This window comes from Rhea americana, unplaced genomic scaffold (assembly GCF_003343005.1).
Source record: "Rhea americana isolate MKP2758 unplaced genomic scaffold, rheAme1 scaffold_8, whole genome shotgun sequence".
Taxonomy (NCBI): domain Eukaryota; kingdom Metazoa; phylum Chordata; class Aves; order Rheiformes; family Rheidae; genus Rhea; species Rhea americana.
Genome location: NW_028186978.1, coordinates 2,279,777 through 2,306,665, shown reverse-complemented (window position 1 = coordinate 2,306,665; position 26,889 = coordinate 2,279,777). Strand labels below are relative to the sequence as shown.

The 26,889-nt window shown below is 36.2% G+C and overlaps 1 protein-coding gene across 11 annotated transcripts in view; it reads left to right on the top strand.

The window, feature by feature from the left end:
- The window catches only part of DCUN1D4 (defective in cullin neddylation 1 domain containing 4), a 35,708-nt gene that overhangs the window by 1,949 nt on the left and 6,870 nt on the right, over window positions 1-26,889 (top strand). For 2 of the 11 annotated variants that reach the window (XM_085322893.1, XM_085322890.1), the window contains exons 2-11: window positions 4,284-4,339; window positions 5,814-5,984; window positions 7,040-7,110; window positions 8,085-8,124; window positions 13,707-13,736; window positions 15,041-15,155; window positions 21,261-21,352; window positions 23,380-23,450; window positions 24,975-25,066; window positions 25,964-26,072. In XM_085322893.1, coding sequence (XP_085179019.1) covers window positions 5,951-5,984; window positions 7,040-7,110; window positions 8,085-8,124; window positions 13,707-13,736; window positions 15,041-15,155; window positions 21,261-21,352; window positions 23,380-23,450; window positions 24,975-25,066; window positions 25,964-26,072 — 654 coding nt within the window. In that variant the 5' untranslated portion in view covers window positions 4,284-4,339; window positions 5,814-5,950. The other 9 variants (XM_085322896.1, XM_085322895.1, XM_085322900.1 and 6 more) reach the window with 6 other exon arrangements.

The window sequence follows — 26,889 nt, the reverse complement described above, 5'->3', positions numbered from 1 at the left end:
TAGCATTTTAAATAGGAATGTTTTCCTAAATCAACTTCCTTCATTATCTGTAACTAGTTTTTTTTTTTTTTCCTCATTAATAGAGATATTTGAAACAAGAAGTGTTTGTAGCACATCTTTACAAATATGGAAGTTGGCTTATCGTTGTTTCTTGATTGGACTTTTTTGGAGCCTTCTTTTTAGCCCTTCTTAAATTCTTCTCTGTGTTGTTTCTTGCAAGTCCAGTAAATAKAGTCAGAAATGTCTGCTGTGTGCAAGGCCATACAGTGAGTTCTGCTGGACAAGTAAACAGACTTCCTCTTACTGCTTCTATTCATTCTTTTGTATCAGGATGAGATTGTATTTATGTTACTTTGTTACTTGATACAAATTTGTTTTTGTCTTTGAGTAACTTCTTATGCTAACTTTTAAATGAATTATTAATCCTCTATTTTCTTTTTTCCCTCACTTCGGGGGTATTGGGGAAAAAAGGCTTGTTTTTTTTTCTTTTAAAAATCACTTCCTAATTTTGTTTGCATCTTCAAGCACAAGAGGAAGACTTGCTTAGATTTCTGGCCTGTGCTTGTGCTTTCCAAAAAGCACTGTATTAGCACAGTACATCCCGTGAAACTGGACAGCTCTTGTATCCAGTTGAAGTATTTGAGCATGTAGTAGTGATGTGATGTTCCTTCTGCAATAAGTATGACTAGCAAGGACTTAAAGTGGAAACTTTTTTTGAGGTTTACAAACTTGCACAATTAAGGAAAGCATTTTTCTTATGCTACCATTATCATCTTTTACTTGAAATTATAGTCGCGAGATTTAACGGAATTTCTCTTTTGGGCTCATAAAGAGATCAAAACTTACTATCTTTTTGCTCTCCAATCTTTTCTTTTCTTTTTTTTCTTTTTAAGTGTGTATTGTTATGATTGGAACTACAAGGCTTTAGTATACCCTCCACTGGTGGTGGAGGTACCAGCTCCAGCTAGTGTGACACATGCTTTTGTGTCACTTGATGCAGATGTATGGCTGCCCAGACCCTATTTAGATTGGGACTTTCTACTGCAGCTGCTCATTACTGTCCATTAGCCGAAGATTACTGCTTCCATGCTCTATTGGTAAAGTGGTTCATAGGAGTGCKCTCTAATCCACTCAGTCAAATTTATCTGGGTTAGCTCTTGCTTGCCACTTATTTAAATTGTCTAAACTAACATGGTTGATTTTTGCCTGAAGTGGATTAGAGAGTGCTCCTATGGTGGATGCAGCTGGCAGAGCTATGAGAACTGCAGCCTTTGGCAGAGAGGAAGAAACCAACAGCTGGGGCAGTCATCTCTTTGACTGGCATGACTGTTTCTAGGCTGTTGAAGCTCCACAGTGATGTATAACAGATCTGTGTAGTACAGGATACTCTGGCAGTATGTACTTGAATCTGGACAGGGCTGCATTTCTGCTGAATTAGCTAGAGCACAAGATAGAAAGTTTTTGCTGGCTTTATGCCCATTGTAGGACGACAGATGACGTCTAATCTGGCATGAAGTTAGAGTACTGGGGACAAACTACTCTATGGCTGTAGCACCTGCTGATACAAAATTAACTCATTGACCTTTTTTGAATGAATTTGATGACAGAGTAAGATTCAGACAGATCAGCAGTTTGCATCAAATGGCTGTAAAATTTTGATTCTGTATTAAATACCATGTAGGTAGATTTACTGTGTTCTTGAATTGTAGACTGAAAGAGGGTTGGTTCACAGCCTGAGTAACATGAATCACTTAAATGCTATTTGGTTTGGGAATGTGTGTTTTAGAAATCAATTAAAATTAGTTCTGATTATACACTGCTTTTAGTCATTCTTATCCAACTGTGGCTAGTCATTCCAGCTTTGTTTATTTTGTCAAGAATCTCCATTAGGAATGGTTATCGAATATATTTAATCAGTATGTAAGTTGTGGTGATTAAGAGTTTAAATCACTCTTCRTTTTTGCTTCGGAATATTTTTAGTGCATAGTAATGTATGCAAAATTGCAAATATAGGTTAGGATACCGTTGGCGTCAGCAGTAGTACTGAGCTTGGTGCTGGACCATATGCACACATATGGGAGGAAAGGTGCCTGCAGCACCACCTCTGTGGCCTCATGGCTAGGCTGCCTTGCTCCTCAGGCTAGGATGGATCATCCCACTTTGCTTTCCACTTAATTGGATGTCCTTGCTGTGCATAGTATTTTCCTTATTTTCTGTATCTAGCCCTATGCTAAACCCTGCTAAATCAGGAGAGACCCCGCTTTTCTATCCATTTCTAGTTTGCCTTCTCTTGCCCCCAGGCCTCCTCTTGTAGCATGGAGGAGGAGTGCTGTGCCTTCGATGGGCTCCAGGGGACCCTGGGTGGAGGCGGCCGCTGCCCTAGCGGATTCAGCTACAGAAATTGGAAATGAGTTGTTAATCCTCTGGCAGAATTGCGGAGTCAGCTCCTGGCTGCTGTGTATTGCCGTTTGGGAATCTTGTTTTGGGATGCATTGCTGTGTTTTTGTGTAAATGAAAATAAACCTTCTGATTCGCATCTTTCTCTTGTTTTCTGCTTTCAGTGATGAATATAGGAATTCTCCTTCATTAGCATAGCTGTGGAAAGCTTTTACCAATTCTGGATTTCAGATGTGTTTTTCTGAGTTCCTTAACCTTTAAGTTATCTTATTGTTAGGATAATTCTGTAAGTAGACTGTGGAGCAAATGGTTATTTCTCTAGATAAGCAAACCTTGCTTAAAACTGTTAAAGGAGACAGTACTTTGAATCATTACTTCCCCTATCACTACAAGTTTTCTCCAAYTCTATTATTTTTCCCCCTTCAGAAGGATTATACTAAATAAAAATAATAAACACTACATTTTATTTTTCAGCAGTGAGTCTGTCTAGTTTAGTATGTATTCTCTTTAATTATTTTCTGAGAAACTAATGACAAAATATCTAAGATATTTGTACTAAGTTAAAAGCTGTCAGATATATTTTGTCAATCACAAAAACTACTACTACAGCTACTTACATACTTAATTTTTTAAAGCATAGTTTTATCTGTAGCATTTGTATGACGTATGAGTCAGGTATAGTACTTCTAGAAGTATATTTACTGTGAGAGTTTCTATAGATTTTGCGTTTGCTCAGATAAATACATCAGAAGCTCTTAATGGAAACTTGGAGTCTACTACTGGTTTGATTTAGTACCATTGCTAATTTTGTAGTAGATTGTAATGTAGCCAGTAGCTGTGGTTTGTTCCAGCTCTTACTCTTTGTCAGTTAGAATTGTATCAAATTAATTCCTTCTATTCTCTTAATTTTTTTATCTTTTTCGAGATTTAAGGTGATAATTTTGACAGCACAAACTAAGTTTACGTTTTAGCTAAGACATGTACTTCTCTGTGTGCATGAAGGCACATAGGCAAAAATATTCTACTTGAAGTGTTCAGTTGTGGTTTCATTTGAATAGTTTGACAACATATGATTGCCACCCATCTGAATTACAGCACAATCATTAAAAAAAAAAAAAAAAAAAAAAAAAAAAAAGACCTGACCTTTTAAGATTGTAAAATTTGGATAGGAAACTTGAGTGTTCAAGTTTCCCTCACCTGTACTATTCACTTACTTAAAATATTTTAATTGTTTTTGTTTGCTTCTTTATTACATTTCTTAAGTTTGCTTTGTTGAGAAGGGTCTGTTTTTAGTTTTCCAGGTTGTTACAGAAACAAGCCCAATGAGCTGTGCATTCTTCTGCCTCTCTGTAACTGCCAGATCCTTAGTGTAAATCTTAATAACGCTTTTTTTTTAAGTTATTTTTAAGCTGTTTGCTTTTTACATTTATATTATATGTGATCGTGACAAATTGACTCACCCAGACTTTAACACTTGCTCTGTATGCTAAACTACAGACAAGGCTTAAATCCCATGCTTTTGGGTTGATTCTGGCATTTCTTTCCTTTCCCTTTTTGTGTGACACTGGATTTGCAATTTTTTTTACCAGTACTTTTTAATTTGACTATTATATTCTTAATTGTTACAAAATGTTTAATGGTATTTGGAATTTTAGTTGCTCAGTTCTTGTTAAAGGTAAGTTAACATCTACTTGAAAAATAGAAGTTAATCAATAAAAATAGATACATTTGTTTGACATACATCCCTCCTGTTAAAATCTGTGCCTTAGGAAACACTTCAGCATATCATTTTTCAGTATTTACAAAGCAAGTAGCTCTCCTCCTTTTGATCCCAGCTCATTAAACTGCATGGTACTTTACTACAAAATAATTTCCCTTTTCTGCAGGAAAAACACAGAATAATTTCTGACCAGTTCACGTGCTTTGAAGCTCTTCCATTCAGGTGAAAATACCTTCACACATGATGGCTTTCCTCACGTAAAAACTCATACAACCTCAGTATGTAGTTTCATGTGGTATGTCTACTCATAGTGGGGCTTGAATGGACAGCTGCTTTGCTTTAACAGTCTGCTGCAGATAAAACGGACAGTTTTGCACCCATCTGTGATGTTCTTTCCTGTCTCGCTCTAACTCTGCTTATTTGTCCCCTGGTGATCTGGTGCAGACTGGCAGGATTTTGCTGGTGAATAAGATTCCAGAGAGCATGATGGGCTGACCAAGAGGGTCAGGCAGTAGAGGGAAGCCTCACTGAGAGGTTCATAAGCAAATTTAGAAGATGAAGTTGGGGGAGAGAAAGTGTTTCTGAGCCTTCCAGCTGCAGCCAGCTGTTAAATCAGCTCACTTGTCCTGTCCTGTTGCCTGTGCGATTGTCCCTTCACTAATACGCAAAGTGATGCCAGAATGGGAGGTATTCTTTTCAGATTGTGGTTCTTCAACAACATTTTCCAAAATTTGCCATTTCAAATGGCATAGGATACTTGCTGTTTATTGCTTGCACTGTGGGTATAAGTAACACTGTGACCAGTTCAGAAGGTGACTTGAGCTGTAATTTAACTTCCTAATGTACTGGCTACTGCTCATCTTCGCTTTCATGATAGTAACCAAAGTATAGAATCCTGGTTTTGAGTTTGAATGGTATCCCTATTTTGCAAGCTTACACTGCAGAAAAGAGAAAACTTCAAACTGTCATTAGTTAAATTCTAGAATTGAAATTATTTTCTTTTACAATAACCTCAGTATTCATGCCAATAAACCATTTCTGTGGATGTCATTAGTTAAATTCTAGAATTGAAATTATTTTCTTTTACAATAACCTCAGTATTCATGCCAATAAACCATTTCTGTGGAACTAAGATGTGTTGGTTGTTGGATAAGAACTGTAAAATATACTCGTGTAATCGTTCTGAATTGTTTATGATTATATAAACTGCTTTTTAAGTAACAGCTTAAAATTAAAAGGATATTCCCAGTAGATGTGTGAAACATACTACTATGAATGATGTGTTTTGAAGTCCCTAGGAATTTTATTTTAAGGGCAATAGCTTACACACAATATTAGTTTTAAAGTATTTTGTGTATTACTTGTGTTTAATTACTTTTGTGTGTACCGTTCAAAATTAGTTTAATATTAATTTAGATTAGAATAATTGCTCATTATTCTCAGCTTGCTAACTTGAAATTTAGCTGGTCTCTCTGAAGACTTATGTTCTTTGTGGATCTTAGGGCAACTAGGAAAATCTTTTAGTTCATATTCTAAAAAGCTCAATCTGATCTGGCAGTTTAAAAAAATCTTAAAAATTGTATTTCGGTCTTAATCTAGGAATGACTCTTGTCCTTTTTATTTATTTATTGGTTCTTGTTATCATGTTGAATTGAATAGTTGGTCAAATAACTCTGCTTTGTTTTTTGGAACATAGTTCTACCTAGTATTGTTTGACTAGCCAGAGTGGAACTTAATTGAACATTTAATGTGGAAGAAAAATCTAGCACCCTGTTCAAGATCATCTTACTGTATCTTGATAACAAGATATGGATTGTCTTTGAATTAATAAAGATGAGTATATCTGAAGTTGGGAATTCCATCTTTGGTACTTCTGATTTATATGTATTTTATTGCTGTGATGATGAACCATGAAAGTATGTTAAGAAACAGACAGTGACATTAGTGAGGCACATTCAGTTTTTTGTGTATAGAAGAATTTTGCTTGCAATACTATGCCTTTTAAATAACTAGAGACATACACTACCTAATGAGAACATTTTTGTGCAGAAGTTCTAGTATGTTAGCTAACTTGATTTAATTTAAATAGAAATGTTTTATAGTAGTTAGTTTTTGATCTTCTCAATTGTTCTGTGTCCAGCTTCTTGTTGGCTTGCATGCTCTGTTGCTGGATCACATTTGATCTTTTTTTTTGGAAATCATTGTTTTTCTAGTTTTGTAAAAGTATTTCCAGCAAAAGTATGGAATTTAAATGTAGGGGAAAAATTAGACTGTCATTTTTGCAATTGAAGCAAACTGAAGTGTATTATCTCTGTACATGCAAGTAATGTTAAGGCTTCTTACAGGAGGTATCAGAACTTTTTTATTATGAATTTAGCTGGTTTTGATCTTAGCGATTGCTGTATTGTGACACTTGGCTCATTATACAAAAGCCATGTTTCAGACTTGTAAATGTATTCCAGTCATTTAGTTTTGCAAGGAGATCAGTATAAACACAGATATGTATGCATTAACAAACTATCTTAAAATAGAGTCTTTAGTAATGATTTTTAAATGTGACAGGGCAATTAAGCTAGTTTTGGAAGAGGAAGACTGGGTAATATGAAAGATCTGTAGTAATGATTCTCATTTTAAAAGAATATTAAAATGTTGTAAATAATGTTTCATTTTAAACATATTTTTTAATTATAATTTTAATTTGATGGATATGATGCATACCTTAAGGAAAAAAGTATGTATAGGCTTTCTTTTGCAGATTTCAGTAATTCTTGTTGTATGTTGAAAATGTTGATGTTGATAGAGTTGATTCAGCTTTTATTTTATAGTCTTCTAATAATTTTAATAAAAAGACAATGTATGAAAATTTCAGTTGCTAGAGCTGGAAATCAGATAAAATTGACATCTTATTTTTCCCGTCTCTAGATTTTCAACTGAACTCTCACCTATCAACACTGGCAAATATTCACAAGATTTACCACACCCTCAATAAGCTGGTGAGGACTTGCAGTTTTCTTTTAACAGAGTAGTTGAGGCTTTAGTCCAGAATGTATTTGTGGTTGAAATCATTAAGTGATTACATTTCTTAAATGCTGTTACTCTCTTTTTTTATGGAAGGAGAATGAGTAGAAAGATGGCTGCAGGTTTTGAAACTAGTGAATTAAAAGATAAGTAAGGTAATTAAAAATTGAACAATTATATTCCAAGGGTCAGACTGGAGTGTTCACTGCAATACTGGATTTAATAGATGTTGTTTCTATGTAAGGTTTCCCAGATTTACCAGATAATGATAGTAATCATCACTATCCAATTCCTTATAATTCTTGGGAAAAACATATGAAATGAATGAACAGTCCTCTCACGAAGAGTGAAGTAAGGATTTTTGAAAACAGTCCCTGCTTGTTTGCTGTGCATTTACRTTTTATTTTTATTGCAGCTGGACTTCTATAGCTTGAAGTACATATGCAGCTTCTGGCTGTAGACTGCAAATTTAGTGGGAAAGACATTGCCCAAAAAAGGGGGTAACTGGTTTCTGATATTTTAATTTTCAATGAGTTTTCTTGAGAACACTTGATGTGTTCATTTTTAAATAGAGTGTTTTTTATAGTAAAGTTAAACTTTCTAATGCTGACATTTATTAATGGAATTGTTTAAAACAGCACTACAAAATTCTCCACCTARTGGATAATTATTTCTTCTCTTTAAACCTAGTTTGATTATATTTTTGATCAAACATGTTCAAAAATATGTGTTTTTAAATTACTTCATAGATTATCCCTGAACTTTTTAAATTTGCAAGGGTAACTTTTTAAATGAATATGAACTTAAAACACAAATACTCTGCAGTCTTAGCTAGATGTTTTTTAATAATGAAGATGAATTCMTTAATATATCAATTAAGGGTTAAAAACATTACTGAGAAGTGAAGATTACTATGTTGTTTAACTGTATCATTCCTTTTCTCCTGCAGAATCTGACAGAGGACGTTGGTCAAGACGATCACCAGACAGGTATTTAATAGGGACATAGAAGAATTTTTTTGTTTTTATTTTTTATTTATTTTTTTTAGAAAGTTAAAGGAATTTTAGGAAAAAAACTGCCAGGACTTTTTAAAGTTATACCTTTGAAATGAGTTTTCATACTTTTAATTTCTCCGTTTGTGAAGAGCTCCTATAGGCTTCGGTAATATCTGTCATTTTGCTATTTCTTAGTGTATGTTCTTTAGAACACCTTATGGATAACTTCTCTCACTCCTTGAACTCAACCTGTTAGACTAGTAGGATATTATCCATGTTCTTACAGCATTTTGACTCTTGAAAGAGCATTAGTGAGAACAGAGCAGAAGCCAAGACCTCTTTTAGTTATCGTGTTGCCTGTGGCCAAGTTTAAATGCTGTGCTCCAAACAACCTAGATATTTCCTTGAGTAGTTTTGATTCAGAAACTTGTTCCTATTTCTTGTGCAGATTTTCAAGAATTGTCTGAGGGCTATTTCTTGGTTCCAGATCTGTTTTCTAGTTAGTAAAATGTAGGGGGTTTTGAGGCCTTCATCTCAAGTGCTTAATACTAGCTTGCTGCTATTTTTGATTCATCAGCATTTGTGCTTGATGCCTTGGACTTCCGTTACCTCCTTATGCTTATTATTTAAGAGCTGACGTATTCCTTGAACTCCTTTATCTTTGTTTCAGGCCTGATACMTATAGGACAAGGCAAATAACTTACTGGCTTCAAGCCCTGATCGTTCAGCAGAACAGTTCTTTAGAACTGACCATATATATCTTACCATCTGTCTCAGTTTTTCTCTATTCTGACATGCTAGCTGTGTTTGCAAATGTTACCCTGAGCACTAAATAAGGCTGTGTAGAGTAACGTCAGCTCCTCCTGTAGACTGCCGAGACACAGTCTTCGCTGAGGGCAATGCAAAGAGATGCACTGGACTGAATTGTTCGGGATCTGATAGGACTCGCTTCAGACTTGTACACCATCCTCCCTGTGTTGAATGATGATTTTATTTGATAGTTGAACCATCTTGCCCTACTCTGAAAGGGTTCTATCAAATATTTTCTGTTAGTGTACTTAGTGATTTGTAAATGAAAAACCCCTGCACAAGAGGGTTGAGGCATGTAGCTTCAAGACACTTGGAACTTTTACTGTCCGTATGTTAGAACAAATATCCTCTTGTATCTCCTGGTGGAGATCGCAGAATTTTCTCCTTAATAGTCTAGATGCTCAATGCAAAGCCAGATTGATTAATGATTTCATGTATGAAAAGATGCTCTGTACAAATGTTCTGTAATCTTTGTTTACTTTTGATCACAAAATATCTGTTGTGAAGCTTTTGTATTGTTTCTGATGTAGTTCCCTTCCGTCACTGATCAGAAAGAGTAGGAATGCTTCAGATATTTGGGATTTGTCTTATGCCTTACCTGGCACTTTGATCCTAAAGGTCAATATAAGAAATTAAACTTGGAGCTCTCATTCTCTTGCTTGCAATATATTTGAGCGTATTGGTTTTAATGAACTGCTTTATTCCAATGCTCATGATTATCCTATTGCCTACATGTGTTGTTTCAGTTAAGCTGTTTCAGTGGCTGAAGCATGTCCATTAAATGAGCTTGGGCACAAAATCCTGGTAAACAATGTTATTTCTGTAATAATAGCAGAAGATTATAATCCTTCAAACCAGAAAGAAGTATGAAATGAGAACTGAAAGTAGAGGTTGCTACTGACTTGGCTCCTTATCTTCTGATTTCATTTCAATGTTTCCTATACTTTTGTTCTGTGTTGCTTCTCCTTGTAGAAAAAAGATGAAGCCACACTACTTGTGTAAGTTCAAGCCTTGAATTCAGTCAGTGTATGCTTTGCTTTCCTCATATGAGGACAAATAATTCATGCATTCTAGCTTTTTATGTATGCAGAATAGTCACTTTATTTGTGATTTTGAGTGTCCAGTTCATGAGACTTGACGCTTCTAAAATGTCTTGATGGAGAGCCCTATGTAAATCTAAAGAAAACTACTTTTGCAAATTGTTTAATCCCTACATGCTTAACACTGGAAACAGAAGTTACAAACTTTACGAATTGCAAATCATACTGAGAAGTGTCAGATCCTATTAATTTTGTTATGTAATATACAGAGCTACACAGGTGGTGTAGATTTATTTGAGGTTCTATGCCAGCAATGCATTTGAAAATCATGTTAATAATCTGTCACAAAATATTCCTCCAGTGTTGCCAAACTCATCTAAAGATGACTTTCTGTCTCAGATATTTGTTTATACTCTGAATCTTTTGAAGCAATTCTGATCCTTAAAGACTTTTTTCTGATATAAGTATCCTTGTTAATATTAGTACGGTGTTGGTCCTGTTTTGGAGACGAGAAAATACATATGTTTAAATTTTGTTGACACCTGTAGAAGGTATTCAGAAAAATGGAATATTACAACTTCAGGTCAACATTTATAGTGAGCTTATAATAACGTGTATTTATTTCAAATCCGTTATTTCAGAGCTAGCAATAAATATGCTGAATATCTGAATTACTTTAAACAAATTATATCTTTTGTAAGTGTTACCCGGACTTTCTTGAGAACCTAAATCTCTCAGAGCTCAAGATAGCATTTTCCAAAATCTTTCAGTGATTTCAGAACAAACGCAGTCCTCACTTCAAAATATCAGTCACAGTTATGACTGCAGTCTCATAAAACATTAGCATTCTGTATGTGTGTATTTGAAAAATGAGCTAGTAAATGTGGTGTGGACCTTTGCCTTATTGGCCTCATGTAACGGTAAGAATTACAGTCACGTGAAAACAAGAAAGATTCTGACTCGCTAGAGTTTGAAATAGTTGCTTTTCTGTCAGGACTGCAGAGCTAGCAACTTGTTAATGGTTAAATGTTGTAAGTGTTAATTGTGACTTGTTCACCTATCCTGACTAAAATGTCTTTAAAAGTAAGAATGTCTTGTCAGCTAACTGATTTAAAATAAGGTGATAGTCTTCAACAAAACAAGATTTCACTGCTGAACTTGGAGTAGAGCTTGTGGGAATTTTGCCTTTATGCCTTTACTTTTTTTTTTCTTCTTTTAGAGAAGAAAACCCTCTTGAGTCTGAAACAATTCAGTAGTGTGGAATTCAAGATGGAGGAGAGGAGGAAATAACGTTTTTCTTTGTATTCAGGCTTTTACAACAAGATTTCAAATTGTGTTTGATGTTTTGATGAGTATCTTTATTTTCTCATCATGTTTTTGAAAAATCAGGATTAACCCTGTTCATGATGCTCTTGTTACATCATTAAGTGAGCAGCTATGCCTTCCCAATTGCTACAGCATTCACAGTTTCTAGTTAGTTTTCTTTTGAAACATCCCTCAAGCTACTTAAGCGTCAGAAGAGCAGGATTATTCACAGATATTCTATTGAGAGAAAATTACGTGTCTGTAAATCAGTTCCCTAGGGACACAGTTTGTAGGATTCTTATTTACTGACCACTTCTTTTGGTCTGGCTCTTGAGTTCATGTTTCTCTTTGTCTTCTGCAAATTTGGAAGTATTGAATAGAACATTTGGCATACAGCATTTATACTCAGCAGGCTTTTGGTTAATAGTGACCTATTCAGCAGTCATTTGGAGGCTCTACCTTGCAAATGCTAGCTTCAAGTGTCAAAAAAACAGAACTAGGAGGGTTCTGCCATTCTTGAGACCCAGGAGTAAGAAACTTTGAAGAAAGTCACGTCAGGGAAGCCACTCTTGGTAAGTAAAGTTCCTGTTAAACTTCATATGAAGTCAGAGGGAGCTGTGTTTGCAGATGGTCAGACGTATGACAAGAGAAGTTAGTTACAAAAAGCTAGACCTAGAAATTACATTTCAAATTAGAAAGAGTTGTGTAAAGAAGTTTTTAATAATAATCTATCGAATAAGAACTTTCCTGAAACAAAGTGTTGTAGTTCTTAATCTTCAGATAGAAGTAAAAGATAGAAATATCCTGCCTATTTAACTTAAATCCCTAAGAGCTTTTACAATGTGTTTGTTCACCTGGTGTCTTTTTGTGTGGGTGCATATACATTTAATAGCCACTTAAAAATTCCTGAGCTATCTCTTTTCTTCCCTTTCCTGTCAGTTTGAGAACTGCAACTAGATGCATTCAAACCGAGAAAGGGCACAGGTTTTTCATGAGAGTAATTGGAGCAATTGGGGTATGATGAATTCTACTACCAGTTTAAGCCTTTAAATCAGACTTGGAGATCTTCCTAAAAATGCCCTATCCTTTAATGAGAAAAGGACTTCAAGTGGGAGTTATTAGGTGTCTGGGGTTGCAGATCTGATATGATGATTCTTCTGTCTAGAACTTTTCTTTTTTTTTTAACTATCTTTTGCTTGCCTTTCTTCTTACTGAGACCTTGCATATTTCTTACCCAATAGAATAACAAAGCACTAAGAGCGCTAAACTAGACAAGCTGGGTTATTACTACTTTTTATTGTTGTTGTTACATTTTATCAGTATCCAGTGCCTATGGCTATGTATTTTTTAAAGGCCTTTTTATTAAAAAAAAAAAAAAAAGTCCGAATACAAACAATTTAATCAAATTGCTCTCGAAGGAAAGGAGATAGCTGCAGATTGTATTCAAGTACTCAGGCTTATTCATATTTTTCAATGCTAGGTGTTCATTAGCACACATTTTTCATTTATGAAATTTAATGTCTTTGTTCATAGGTCTAAATCTGTTGGGAGTCTCTAGCCATCTCTTAAATTCTACTGTCATTTTAAGTGTGTGTTTGTGTGGGTTTTCAGATAAATACTTATTGGCAGTCTTTAGAAGCTTGATTTAAAGAGCAATAAAGTATCACATTTTCAGTAATGTGCAGGGATACAGTTTTGCAATATTAATTTGCGGGCATGACAAGATGGAACAAATGACACTCAGCAGGTTAGATTCCCTTACTTTCTTTAATCTGGGTTAGTAAAATGTGGGATTTTTGCTTTTGACAGTCTCTGGTTTACCTGTTTCAGCTGTATCTGATAATATTGAGATGATGATGAATGCCATTACTGTTAATTTCATTTTGTGATATTCTGGACAATGCATCTAGAAGTGCATTTTTTTTGAAACCACCATTGATGTTTTCATGTCTTGCATCATTCTGTAAAAGGAGTTTATGGGGTAAAATGCTTGGAGTTTTTTTTTTTTTTTTTTTTTTTTTTTAAGTCTTAGCTTAGGTGTGACCATGCTTTTCTGGGAGGATCTGGGGGTGGGGAGATCTGAAGAAGAAGGGGGGGAAAATATATAAGAATATGTAGGAAGAATTTATTTTTGAATTGGAGAGAGTTATTTCTTAAAATAGAGAGATTTATTCTTAGTAAAAAAATAAAGGTAAAACCAAAGAAGATGTACTAAGTGAGAAGCTTTATTAGTTAAAACCAGATCAGTTCATCTTAATATGAAAAATAATTTGAACATTTTGCCTAATATTGGAAAAATACATATTTTCATATGCATACTGTGTATGCGTAACAGCTTCAGTGCACGTTTTTTTTAAAAAAATACATGTAGCAAAGCCTGGGAGGCTGTAAGGTTCCTTACATCTGTTTCTCCTATAACAGGAGAGAGACTTTCAAAGATACGAAGAATAGGTAAGCAAATCAGTTTTTAGGTAAGCCATCAGTTTTTGTTGGGAATTGGATCTCTAATTTCAGTCTGTGGCCTTGGTGTCAAAAGTGGATGAAGTTTTATTGTTTGCCTCTTTTGCTGTGATTAAAAAAAAAAAAAAAGTTTGGGGGGCATCTTAATAAAACAATAAAGCATAACTATACCTGGATGCTTTTGAAGCTTAAAAGCTAAGAGAAGGTAGATTAGGCATGCTGGAGTTTTTCATGTTTCCTTGCAAGTTTCTTCGGTATTGCTTTGTGTCTGGATTTAATACCTTGGCTTTCTCTTCCTTTCCTTTCTAAATTCTCTGCATAAGACTTAGAGCTTTAGTTTAATAGTTCTTTGTGCTCTTCTTGCACCTTTTTCAGGTGTCCATGTGGTCCTCAGCGTACAAAAGTAGGACAAAGTTTTGCCTTGAATGTCAGCCTGTTGCTTTTAAGAGACAGCAAAGCCCATTTAACAACTTGCTGCAATCAAAAGGGCTGGTTCTGTGCTCTTTCTTGTGCGAATGCACAGAAAGTTGCTATTTTTTGGCTGTGTTAGTTAACAGATTTCGTGAGCGGGATTGGCACAGTGAAGAGAACTAGAGCTGACAAGGAAGAAACAGGAGCATGTAGCTGAGAGAAGGGGGGGGAAGACTGCCATTTGATTGCATCAGTGTCTTAAATATACTGTTTCCTGCTTGTGGAACTTCGCCTTTTGAGAATTGTCCAATCCAAATGATGCAGCTACTTATTTTTTTTCCCTAGTGGTTGCTTAGTGTCTCTTGCTCCTTTTTCTCCTCTTCCTCAACCATCCAACCAAAACCCTCCCTGCCCCTTGCTCTCTATATCACAAAAAGCTGAGCTTAAAAATAAAAAGGTTCTGTTTTCTGGAGGTACAGCGCTCTAGTTTTTGGGGCAGATTTGTGTTTCAAAAACTAATGAACAGTCTTAAAACTTCTAATTTGGACAAATGTCATAAAATTAGCATGCCTCTTTGGGGATTGAAGTATTTCTTTGGTATATTCTTAGTTCTTACCTTTTGTTAAACTGAAGGTAGCACTAGTGTTACTGTATACTTTGGTATAATTTCTAGTGCCTCTGCCTTTAACTTAAATCTGATCATAGAAAACCATATAAAAATAGGATAGGTTTTTCTCTTGAAAGGAGACCATTTCTTCTGTAGTTCTTAAATCCATTAATTTCTTCCCTCCCCTTCCCTTTGTAATATGCCTATTAGTGGCCACAGTGTAACTAGTCTGCAACAGTTTCATTGCTTGTACTGGTGTTTTTAATTCCCTCTGTAGGAAGTCTTCGGTCTTGCAGTTCATCAGACTGCTTTAGTAAAGTGATGCCTCCAAGGAAAAAGAGGAGACCTGCAGCAGGAGATGATTTATCTGCTAAGAAAAGTAGACATGATGGGTATGTCATCTTACCGTGAGCTAAGATTGATGGAATATCTAAAGATGATTAGCTGATATGATCATGTGTTTAAATACTAATGAAAATGATAATCAAATTTGGTTGCATTCTCAGTGTGGAACTATGGCCTGTGAATGAACTACTGGATATGAATAAGCACATCTAGGTTCAGTTCCTGTTTCGCCTTTTCCTAGTCATATAAAAACTTGTAGGGAGCTATGCCGTGCTTCAGTTCCCCAGCTGTGAAAATAGACATGCTTGTTTGTTTACAATGAGCTTTCAGTGAGTATAATTAATATCGTCACACACACACACACAAGCGCACGCGTATATTTATTTATATACAGGATGATAATGCATGTTATATATATATATATATATGTATGTATGTATATATATATGTATATATATATAAAAAATAAAATCTAGACTAGATTTGGTATAGCGTGTTTGCCACTGTGTCACCCACTAGAATTTGAGCTCTGTTACATCCGTGCATTACAGGTGGTATTACATCTCTGCATTTTGCTGAGATGCAGACAGTAAAACAGAACAAACAAAAACCCAGTGTGTAAGGCTATTTATAAGCAAGAGATACAAATTTGTTTAATCCAAATAATAAGTAAATGATGAGAAACTAATTTCTTACTCTAAGCAGTATCAGTAATTTAAAGGATTTTTGTTACATCTACCTTTCAGCTTATTACTAGTAAATCTAGTCTTTGTTCTACTGTCATCTAAGGCTTTCTTAAAAGAGACCTTTCAGTCTACTTTTAGATGTAGAGGTAAAACCAGGCCTACTGGTCATGGGCAGCAAAGTAATATCATTCTCTATGATGTGATTCCAGTTCTTGTTGGTTGGTCTTCTTAACTTCCAAAGGTTTTGGGGCATCCTCAGCTTTTCTGTGTGTAAGTTTCATTTCTTTTATTTTACCTTCAAGAAAATTATCAATTTTTATTTCAGCATGACTAGCAATATGAATTAATATGCTGAACTTCTAGCTCAGTTTTAGAGCTATGTTTTTCTTCCAGGAAGGATTTCTTAAAATTTGGCTTATGCATCTGTAATGTACTATGAACAAGTTGGGCAAAGAGCAAGCTATCTCCTACTTCTGTGCTTGTTTGTTGGACAGAGCTCAAGCCTATTGTGTTTGGTTTTGGGAGGTCAGGCTTCTCAGTGTGTCAAGCAGAAATGAATCTGAAAACAGGAACAACTACTGTAGTGTTCTGTGGCGGAACTAGTTATTTCCAATGGCATTTCTTCTTACATTGTGGACAGAGAATGGTAGAAACACTATGGGTTGGGCCTGTGCCCTGTTCTTTACCACTGCTGACATTTTAGAGACAGACTTCCTAGAAGCTGCATGCTGTTAAGTTGGGATAAGTCTTCAAGGGACAGTAGCCTGTCTGTATTCTGTATCGTTAGGCAAAAAAAATCACCTTCTGTACATTGCTCTTCAAAGACAAGAAACTGTTGAATTTCTTCGAATTGTGTTGCAAGAGCCAGTGCTCTCAGCACAAAGGCAAGGCATATCATCTTGCAGCATGCACAAAGGATACAGGAAGATGCTGAGATACAAGGCAGATGCCAGATGGTTTTTGTGGCCATTTGTGCTCTTCCTCTGCATGTAGCATTTCTTGAAATAGTTAAATCTGTATCTCTGATAGTTCAGAGAACGCTTTGGAGTCTCCTTTACCCTGCACTGCCAGGTTGGACTTGTTGTGATACTGAATAGAATTGTCCTGAGCTGTAATCTCAGCTACTTGTTTAATTCTCTTTGCAGCTCCATGCTCATCTCTTCACCAAGGACTTCAGGGATTAGGAGTCTCTTGCTGATAGAACTGGCCGATTCTATAAGTTTGTCTAGATTGCTGGGGTGGGAGAGGACAGCTTCTTTGGCATTTGGAATAAGCAGGGAGAGAACAGGCTTCCTTTCTATCCATGAGAGCCTAGAGAGGTTTGCGTTGGTGTTACTTGCCTCTGTCGTGTTTCTTTCCAATTGATTCTTACCTTGCAGAGTAAGTGGTCTCATATTGACTCATTTAGGTTGAGAGAGTAGTGCCCGAGATTCACCTAGCTGTTACTATTGCATACTTTCATGCTTCTGACCTTGCCTATTCTTCTTGCATGATATGATGTCACTTGCGTTTTTAGTCAGTGTCTGGCAAATCAGTTTGTAACAGAGACCAGGATAGCCTGAGACTATATACTTTTCAATTTTATTTTCTGAATTTGCGAAGTAATTTCTTTTACTATCATGATTTGAAGATCTTTAATCACTTTAGTTTCTCAGAAACCAAACTCCAGTGGTYAGATACTGACCTCTATGAACAATGATAAGTTTGAGGCCAGAGTATTTTGCTCAAAGTTAAGGGCCATATTGGTGGGCACATCTGCTTTTGTTTGTGAATATTATTTCCCACAGTTCTTAAACAGTACCTTAGACTTAAGCAGAGTAAACAGAGTTGCAGTCCCATGTCAGTTGTATGAAAACTTACTCTACTTAGATGCAGTGGCTATGCAGAAACAGATGCCTTTTTTGTTCTCATTTTCCATTCCCCTTATACTTACTGTTGTTGGGGCCTTTGTTCAGGCTGAAATGCTAACTCCAGAGTCACAGAATCGATAAGGTTGGAAGAGACCTCTGGAGATCATCTAGTCCAACTCCCCCTGCTCAAGCAGGGTCACCTAGAGCATGTTAGACAGGGTTGCAGCCAGGCGGGCCTTGAAGATCTCCAGAGAAGGAGATTCCACAACCCCTCTGGACAACCTGGTCCAGTGCTCCGTCACTCTCGCAGGGAAGAAATTCCCCCTCATGGTCAGGTGGAATTTCCTGTGCTTCAATTTCTGCCCATTGCCTCTTGTCCTGTCACACGGGACAACTGAAAAAGAGTTTGTCCCTGTCCCCTTGACACCCTCCCTTCAGGTACTCGTACACATTGGTAAGATCCCCCCTCAGTCTTCTCTTCCCCAGGCTGCAGAGGCCCAGCTCTCACAGCCGTTCCTCAGAGGGCAGGTGCTCCAGCCCTCTGATCATCTTTGTAGCCCTACGCTGGACTCTCTCCAGTAGCACCACATCTCTCTTGTCCTGGGGAGCCCAGAACTGGACACAGTAGTTGAGATGAGACCTCCCCAGGGCTGAGTAGAGGGGCAGGATCACCTCCCTCGACCTGCTGGCAACACTCTTCCTAATGCACCCCAGGAGACCATTGGCCTTCCTGGCCACAATGGAATATTGCTGGCTCATGGTCACTTTGTCACCCACCAGCACTCCCAGGTCTTTCTCTGCAGAGCTGCTCTCCAGCAGGTCAGCCCCCAGCTTGTACTGGTGCCAAGGGTTATTTTATCCCTAGGTGCAGGACTCTGCACTTGCCCTTGTTGAACCTCAGGACATTCCTCTCTGCCCAACTCTCCAGCCTGTCCAGGTCTCTCTGAATGGCAGCACAGCCCTCWGGTGTGTCAGTCACTCCTCCCAGCTTGGTATCATCAGCAAACTTGCTGAGGAGGCACTCTGCCCCCTCATCCAGGTCATTGATGAAGAAGTTGAGCAGGATGGGACCCAGTACTGAGCCCTGGGGGACGCCACTTGCCGCAGGCCTCCAACTGGACTCCATGCCACTGATGACGACCCTCTGAGCTCTGCCTTTCAGCCAGTTCTCAATCCACCTCACTGTCCACTCGTCTAACCCACACTTCCTGAGCTTATCTAGGAGGATGTTATGGGAGACAGTGTCAAAAGCCTTGCTGAAGTGAAGGTACACAACGTCTACTGCTCTCCCCTCATCTGCCCAGCCAGTCATTCCATCAGAGAAGGCTATCAGGTTGGTTAAGCAGGATTTCCCCTTGGTGAATCCATGCTGGCTACTCCTGATCACCTTCTTTTCCTCCATATGCCTGGAGATGGCATCCAGAATGAGCTGTTCCATCACCTTTCCAGGAATGGAGATGAACTCTGCCATTTGTAGATGCAGGAATCCTTTTTCCTGAAATAACTGGATGGCCTACAGCTCTGTCACTGAATTTGTTTCTTAAGGATTCCTTCCCAGATCCCTGACAGATAATGCATTATTGAGTTACATGAATGACCAAGGAAGCGCTTGGTTACCATCTCTTCAGAGGAAAAATATACTGTCTTGTGGTGAGTGTCTGTCTTTGGGAAACACTGACTCTGCATATTCCCAGCAGTGCTCTTAWAGATTTCTTGGACAAAAATGTTGAATAGTTCCTGCTACAATCAATTTTAAATGTGGTATTCCAGGTGGTGTTTTGTCATGTTTGTTTGCTATAAATTGGTGATATGGAATAGTTAAACTTTTGCCAAAGTTGCATGATTGGCATGCAGTTGGTTCTGCAAGTGTAAGCATTAAGTTAAGTTATCAGACCTACTTAAAAAAAAACAAACAAAAAAACAAACCTCCAGCTTTGACTTTATATCTGCTGGCTTAGTGATTCTTTTAAAAATGCAGTAAAGCTTATTTAAAAAAGAAAGGGAGGTAATTCAAATAGAAAAATAAGTATTCAAAATGAAAAATAACTTTTTAGACTCAGTTTGTGGTACTAAGAATCTTGGGTAGTAAGATGTTTGTGTGTATGGCTGGCATTTGTCTGCAGTTTTCACTTTGCAGATCAATGTTTTTCAATACTGTATTAATTTTTCTTTCCATCTCAAAATTTCTTGAAAGCTTAATTTGTATTTGTCTTCAGTTAGTCATATATAATTTTACTCTGGCCAGCACTACTATTCTAGTTCTCTTCTGCTTTTAAAGAACAATAACTATGAAATAATTATTTGAGTTACTGTCAGAGTGATCCATGTGCCATTAACATCCAGCTATGGCTCCTCATGGCTGATATGTGAGCTAGGTAGAAGAAGCGGAATCTGTGTACTCCAAGCTCTTATGCATAAGCTTCTTTTATGTATCTTTCTAGGACAAAATGGTGATGAAATCAACCCCAAATTAATTTCTTCAAGTCATTTCAGAATTACCCTTCAACCGATTAGTCACTCTGTCTTTCCACAGCAGGATTTGACACCATAAGAGGAGGGGCCACATGCCTGGAACATTTCCAGAGCCTATCTTGCCTACCTCCTTTGGGCTAAAGCCTTTTGTTACTCAGCTCTTTTCAACCATGTGAGCCCAAGCTGTGGCAGCGTGTATGGAAATGGATCAGAGAGCATATATGCAGCAGTGAACAACCACTTGGAGTGCTGAGTCTCTTCTCCCGAATAAGCTGGCACAAATGGTATTGTCTCTGTTTCGAAAAAATCTAAACAGCGTGGAATAACTCATCAACTCCTGTTAGGCCAGCAATGTTTCAAATGCTAAATTCAGAAGACAAGTACTTCAGTGTCATTGTGTGAATGCAGCTGAAAGTCCCTAAGCTTTTTGTTTAAGGAGAATGTTACACATCATCTCTGATGGTGGGGTCACTACTGATCTAGCCTTTCAAATAACCATTTACCCCACAACAAATGGTGCTTTAGTTATTGTCATTTAGGACCTGTAACCTGTTCTCTGAGTTTTTTTTCTATTTTTTTATTTTACAACTTACTGGTTTTAGAAGAATGTAATTGTGGGTCATGGCTATTTTGGCCTTTGTGCCTTTTATAAGATTTCAAGGAGGCAACAGGGTTATGTACAGCTCTCCTTGGCTAGTAAATAACCCATAGCGCACGAAGCATGTGCACATGTGCAGGTAGGAGCTATGTTCATTATGATATGGAATTACTGTGTGTTTAGATCCACAGCCAAGTTGCAACTCATTGGTTGATTGAGGTAACTAGCTGTTTGTATGAGGAAATCTTACCTTCCACAGTGCAAGGCATTTTGGGGTTGAATTTGAACTATTCTGTATTTGTTGTACAGCAAGTTGATGTATACATAGAATTACAGATCAGCTGAAGTGTGATGGACTGTTGAGAAAACATATTTAGGTTCAGTGACTCTTAGTCTGTTAAGTGCTTCCCCAGTTGACTGGGTGTGAGGACAAGATGTTGACTAAACTTCTTAATGAAAGAAAATGTATAGCTGTTTAAAATGACTATTGACTAAAAGATTGCTTTTAAAATTTTGATGAATTAATTGTTTCTTTCTCTTTTTAAGTATGTATAGAAAATACGATTCAACTAGAATTAAAGCAGAGGAAGAAGTCTTTTCAAGTAAGAGATGCTTAGAATGGTTCTATGAATATGCAGGTAAGGGTGACATAAATTTCCTTCTGACAACAGCTTAATCTACTATGGAAAGTAAAAATTGCATTAACTGAGCTTTCCAAAACTGAATATAGAGGCGTGTTGGTAAAACAGGTTTAAAGAAGGAAACTTTTCTTATGTTGTGTGTAGCATGAAGTTGAAGAGTTCAAGGTGCAGTTTGTCTTGTTGAATAAAAAGAGAAAGTGTGTATTTTAAACTATTTTTAAACATGTTAGCTTTAACTATAGCTCTGAGTAGTAAAGTAATATTTCTGTCCATAATGTTCTCTCTTTTGCTTGGAGGTCCTCTTACTTGCATTGTTAGCACTGAGTAGTACAGACTTACGCTGTCAGGGAGGGTCTTTTTTTAAGTGGAGGGTAGTTTGTTTCTGCTAAATCTATTGGTTCTAGTTTCAAGCACAACAGTGACTCAATTAATGTATTCTGGAATAGTCTCATCTTTTAATAGTCTTCCATTCTGCAATATAGTGAAGGTAGGCTGAATTATTAATTATTCTCTTTCTTATGTATGAAGGTTTCTTCAGGCATTAGTTCTAAAATTACCCCTTTTAATCTGAGGTCATAACAGATGATCCTCGAATAGTAAAGTCACTGGTTGTTGTTTGTTTTCATTCTTTTACACATGCTTTTCTGAAGGGAAGAATTTGAAATATGGGAAAAAATGATCTTGCGACTCTGAAGAAGACCCAAAGAAAATGAAATAGGTGGTTGATGAAGGAAATAAGGTCATCTGGCAGTTTTCTCATGCTGTCTTACATAACATTGCATTCAGTTCATTCTCTTTAGTCTACTTGCTACATGTAATGAAGAGTGATTTAATTTGGTATAATAAAATTTTCTTCTAATAGCATTACGTAAATCAAACCAATCTGAGATCTCTTGTCTGTGGCAGTCTATTCAGTCAGACGAGGCAAATGTAACCTCTTAGTTTCTGTGGATCTCTTTTTTTTAATTTCATTTTACTYTAGCAACAGGGATAACTCATTTCTGTCGAGTTCAGTGGAAAGAAAGGACAAAAGGAGGGCAATACGTGAAAGAACTTTTCATTTTTCATTGGCTACGTATGCCAGGATAAACCAGAAGAGAGTATGATTTTGTTCACAGTAGCAAATAATATTCTGAAAAATGGATTTTCAAAGAATGATCTCTTATGTGTGCTTACTTAAGTCTTCTCTTGTGTTTACGCAGACATTTGGTGCTGCATTTGTTTCTTTCCCCAGTGTCTTTGCATTACAGAGTGAGTCTCTTTAAAGGCTGTTTTGTATATTCAGAGAAGTTTTAGCGGGAGGAAGTAGTGGGAAGACGGAAAAAGATATAATTAAACCTTGTTATATCTAGAATAGTAGGTCACCTAATAATAAAACATAGATGGGTTTCTTTTATAAAACCTCTTTTTCTTCCACATTTGGTCTTTATATTGGTTGAAAGTAGGCATTTCGGCCTCCTGTGCTGCTTTTTCCAAAATGAACCCTTTTTAAAGTGCATAAAATCAATTGAACAAAAAAGTTTAAATAGTTATAATATACCAAAAAGGTATCTTGCACAATATACTACTTTCATGATGCCTATATGATTTTTGAGTGGAGGATTGCAGAAGTTACAAGTATCTTGATTTAATAGCCTCTGTTTTAGCTTTTGAAACTTTTCTTCCAAGTCAGCAAAGAAATAGCTATGTATAATTAATATCTTCATTTCACCGGCGGTTGCTAGAATTCATGTAGTATGTGTAGCCACAGTATTATTGCAATATGAATAAACAAGAGCATTTTTATTTTCAGCTTTTTTATAAATGACATTTTGTAAATACAATTTATAAATGAGACACTGATGAAGGGTGTTTTGGAAACGTGTCAAAGCCTGATAATAAGGGGGGATATAGTTATCACATGTCAAAAAGAAGCTAAATTGTATGGAAGTTGAGGGTGTACGAAGTGATTACAGTTCTTTTATGCTGTAAAGGTCTCACTCTCATAAATCTGAACAGATAGGTAAAATACATTTTGTTTGCAGGCACTGATGATGTTGTAGGGCCAGAAGGTATGGAGAAATTTTGTGAAGACATTGGAGTTGAACCAGAAAATGTAAGTTCAAACTTCATTCAAAATTGTCCTAGTCTGAGACAGTTTTATATTTCTTACTTTTCCGTCAAGAATTAGAAATTTGTAAATGGGAATTTTGAAGAAGTAATTTTAAAATAAATGCATATAAAGCAGAGATATTTATATGAGTGCTTGGAAAGAAATTGTCTTTATTTTAAACCAAAAACTATTAAGTTGTAAAAATCTCAAACTTTGCTTTGCCATTTCCTCCATTTCTGGTCCCCAGCTCCCAAGAAAAGAAATCGTGGGGGCGGAGGGAGAAAAAAAAAGGTGGCGGAGGTCTTTTCTGAGGTCTTATTGGAAGCTTAATATAACAACAACAACAAACTAATGTTTTATCTGTGTTTTTTAAGGGAGAAAGAGATTTCATGAAGGAGAATATTGCGAACAATATTAGCACTCCCATCATGCCATTTCAAAATCTGAAAGGATCATGAGTTGTTATGCCTCTTACAGGCATCCACTTAGTTCATCCACTTTCACCTGATATCTACTTGAATTACACTGCATGTTCAGACTTGTAAAAATAGGTAGGATGACAGTACCCAGGAGTAGCTGAGTTCAGGTGGAATCATCGTCARCTTTGGTGAAATTAATTTCTCTAATCTCATGGATTGCACTGATGCTAATCCAAGTGGGAATTTTGACATTTGTAAAAGAAACTTGTTCTTTGATGGGTGCTTAGATTTTGTAATTGATTAGGGAGATTGGGAAACTTTCTCTGTAGCTTTTTCTTATATTAAATTCACCAACCCATCTTCCTCATGGTTGTGCTGCTCACTGGATTCCCACAATTATATTCTGTGCATATTCCTTTGAAGAAGAGAAGGTGGCTACTGGTGACTTGGATGTATGTTGACTCTGTATCTTTGTACTGTTACTTTCTTTTTGTTGCATTAGGTGTGAGAGTTGAAGCAGTTACAATTGTGCTAGTGTTCTATATAGTGTAGCTTCCAATTGATATGAAGGTTACTGAAGCATTCTAGTGTTTCAAATATAGCATTGCCATCTTGAACTGATACTGACTGTAATTTTATTTTATGAAGGACTGTATGCTATAAATCTGAACATACATCTATGTGAAGATACCCTTAAGCTGCTTAAAAGCTGAGTTAAAAGCTGAGTTAAAAGTTAGTGTCTTTTCATGGAATTAAAAGTGTTGATACTACAGCACAGTCCATGATGATAAATATTATAAGGAAATAATAAGATAGTCTTTGTCTGAAATGGTCTTAACTGTTGCTGCTTCATCCAACTGTACCTGCATAAGATAGACTGGAGAGGTGCAGAGGTATTGGGCATGAATATTTTTGTATAGATAGATCATATAGTCATACATATAGTCATAGATGATTTAATTTTTCCAGTAGCAAAAGTCTGAATATCCTGATCATAGTAAGGTATTTGTAGCCTACTAAATAGGAACTGTTTGAAAAATATATTTTGTTTTTGTTTTGTTTTGTTAATTCTATTCAGTCTTGATTTTTTTTTTTCTTTTTTAAATAGGTAGTTATGCTTGTATTAGCATGGAAGTTGGATGCACAAAACATGGGTTACTTTACATTACAGGAGTGGTTAAAAGGAATGACATCACTACAGTAAGTGCTTTGGAAAAACCTCGAAGCCTGGTATAGTGTTTTTTTTTTTTCTTTAATGACATAGTTTTTTGAAACCTAAAACCTGAAGCAGAGAGCTCTGCTTTAGAGCAGTAGCTATATGTTTTTGCTCCTATTTACAGAGGTATGGCTCACTTAGGGACAACTTTAAACCTGACAGCTGCATGTTAAATAAAGTTGGATTAATGTCTGCAGTCTCAAAAAACTAAATGTCATGAGATTTGATACTGTTTATCCTCAAGGAATGGGACATCTATCTTTGTTACTGAATTGGACCTATCTATTTAACTTCCTAAGCTTCAGAGTCATTGCATAAATATAAAATATTGATATATTATCAGAGTATGTACAACTTAATGCTATGTAATACATCCCCTTTTTGTGACCACACATTTTTGAAGAATTACTTTCTTCAATTGAGATCTTATAATCATGGGATAATTAATATAAGTGTAGTTGTATAATTGCATGTTAGATAGAGAGCTAGAGAACTGTGTTTTAACTTATGTTCCAAGGCAGAATCATTAAAATTGTGTAGGAAATTTTATCAGTAAAACTAAAGAAGTATAGTTTGACTTCTGCACTCTGCTGGCTGTTTGCCTTGTGTGGATAAGCTCTTAGTTTAATTTGCTGGGGAATGAGTTTTCTGTGAATCCAGACAAATTTCTATCAACATTCAAGCATAAGCTTTTGCTAGCAGATCTAAATTCATTTCACACTTTGGGTTAAATCAAGGTATCTTACACAGACAAACTCATAAATGTGTCTTATATTTTKTACAGAGTGATGAGAACACAAATGTTAGAGATTTTTTCTAAAAACATCAAACACCAATGTAAGAATGTAGCCTATAAATTCTCTTCTTTGTTTTTCTTGTAGATGTGATACCACAGAAAAATTGAGAAATTCTTTGGATTACTTGAGATCTTTATTAAACGAGGCTACCAATTTTAAACTTATTTATAGATATGCATTTGACTTTGCACGGGTGAGTATGTGGAAGGCTAGCATCTGAAATTAAAACTTTACTTTCATAAATAGTAAAGAGACTGTATAATATTTCTTTACCTTAGATACCACTCAAGATTGCTTTTAACACATGGAAAAGTTCATTCTAAATAAGTGAATTCAAAATACCGGAAAATATATAGAATGCTTGATGGTCAGTGGGTTAGTGTTTTAGATTTTGTGCAGAAGACATGTTTTATTGCCTCTTTGCTTCAAGCTATATTATGATTTTGAGGAAATCATTTGGGCCCTATTCTATTGCATATTGGAGCTTTATCATTCACTTCCATTGGCTTTACAGTTGCCCTGCTTTTTTTCTTACTATTTGGGTCTTGTGAACAGAAACATATTTAAAACTGGAAGATACTTCTGACAGTTCTGCAGGTAGTAAAAATGAATAACATGATAAAAGCTGTAAATACTGTAAATACTGGTTTAGAAAACTGTACAAAGCTCAGTAATAAATTTCTCAGTATTTGTTAAATGATGCCCTGTTATCACTTTTTTCTGCTATAAAATATGAACTGCTAAATTTGTACCTGGTATTAGAAACTGTAATATGCATAAGACTACTCCTACTTAAAGGGAACCATAAAAAACCCTTGAATTTCCTAAATTAAGCATGTATATTGACAAGAAATTTGGATGTTCACCTTCTCTACATGATGGATCACAGAGGATTTCATATAAAAATGATCACAGTTTGTTTGGCAAAACTGAAGATCCAGTTTTGATGCAGGAGAACCAAAAGCACCAAGAAAACTGACAGCAAAAAGGTAACAAGAAAAATAACAATA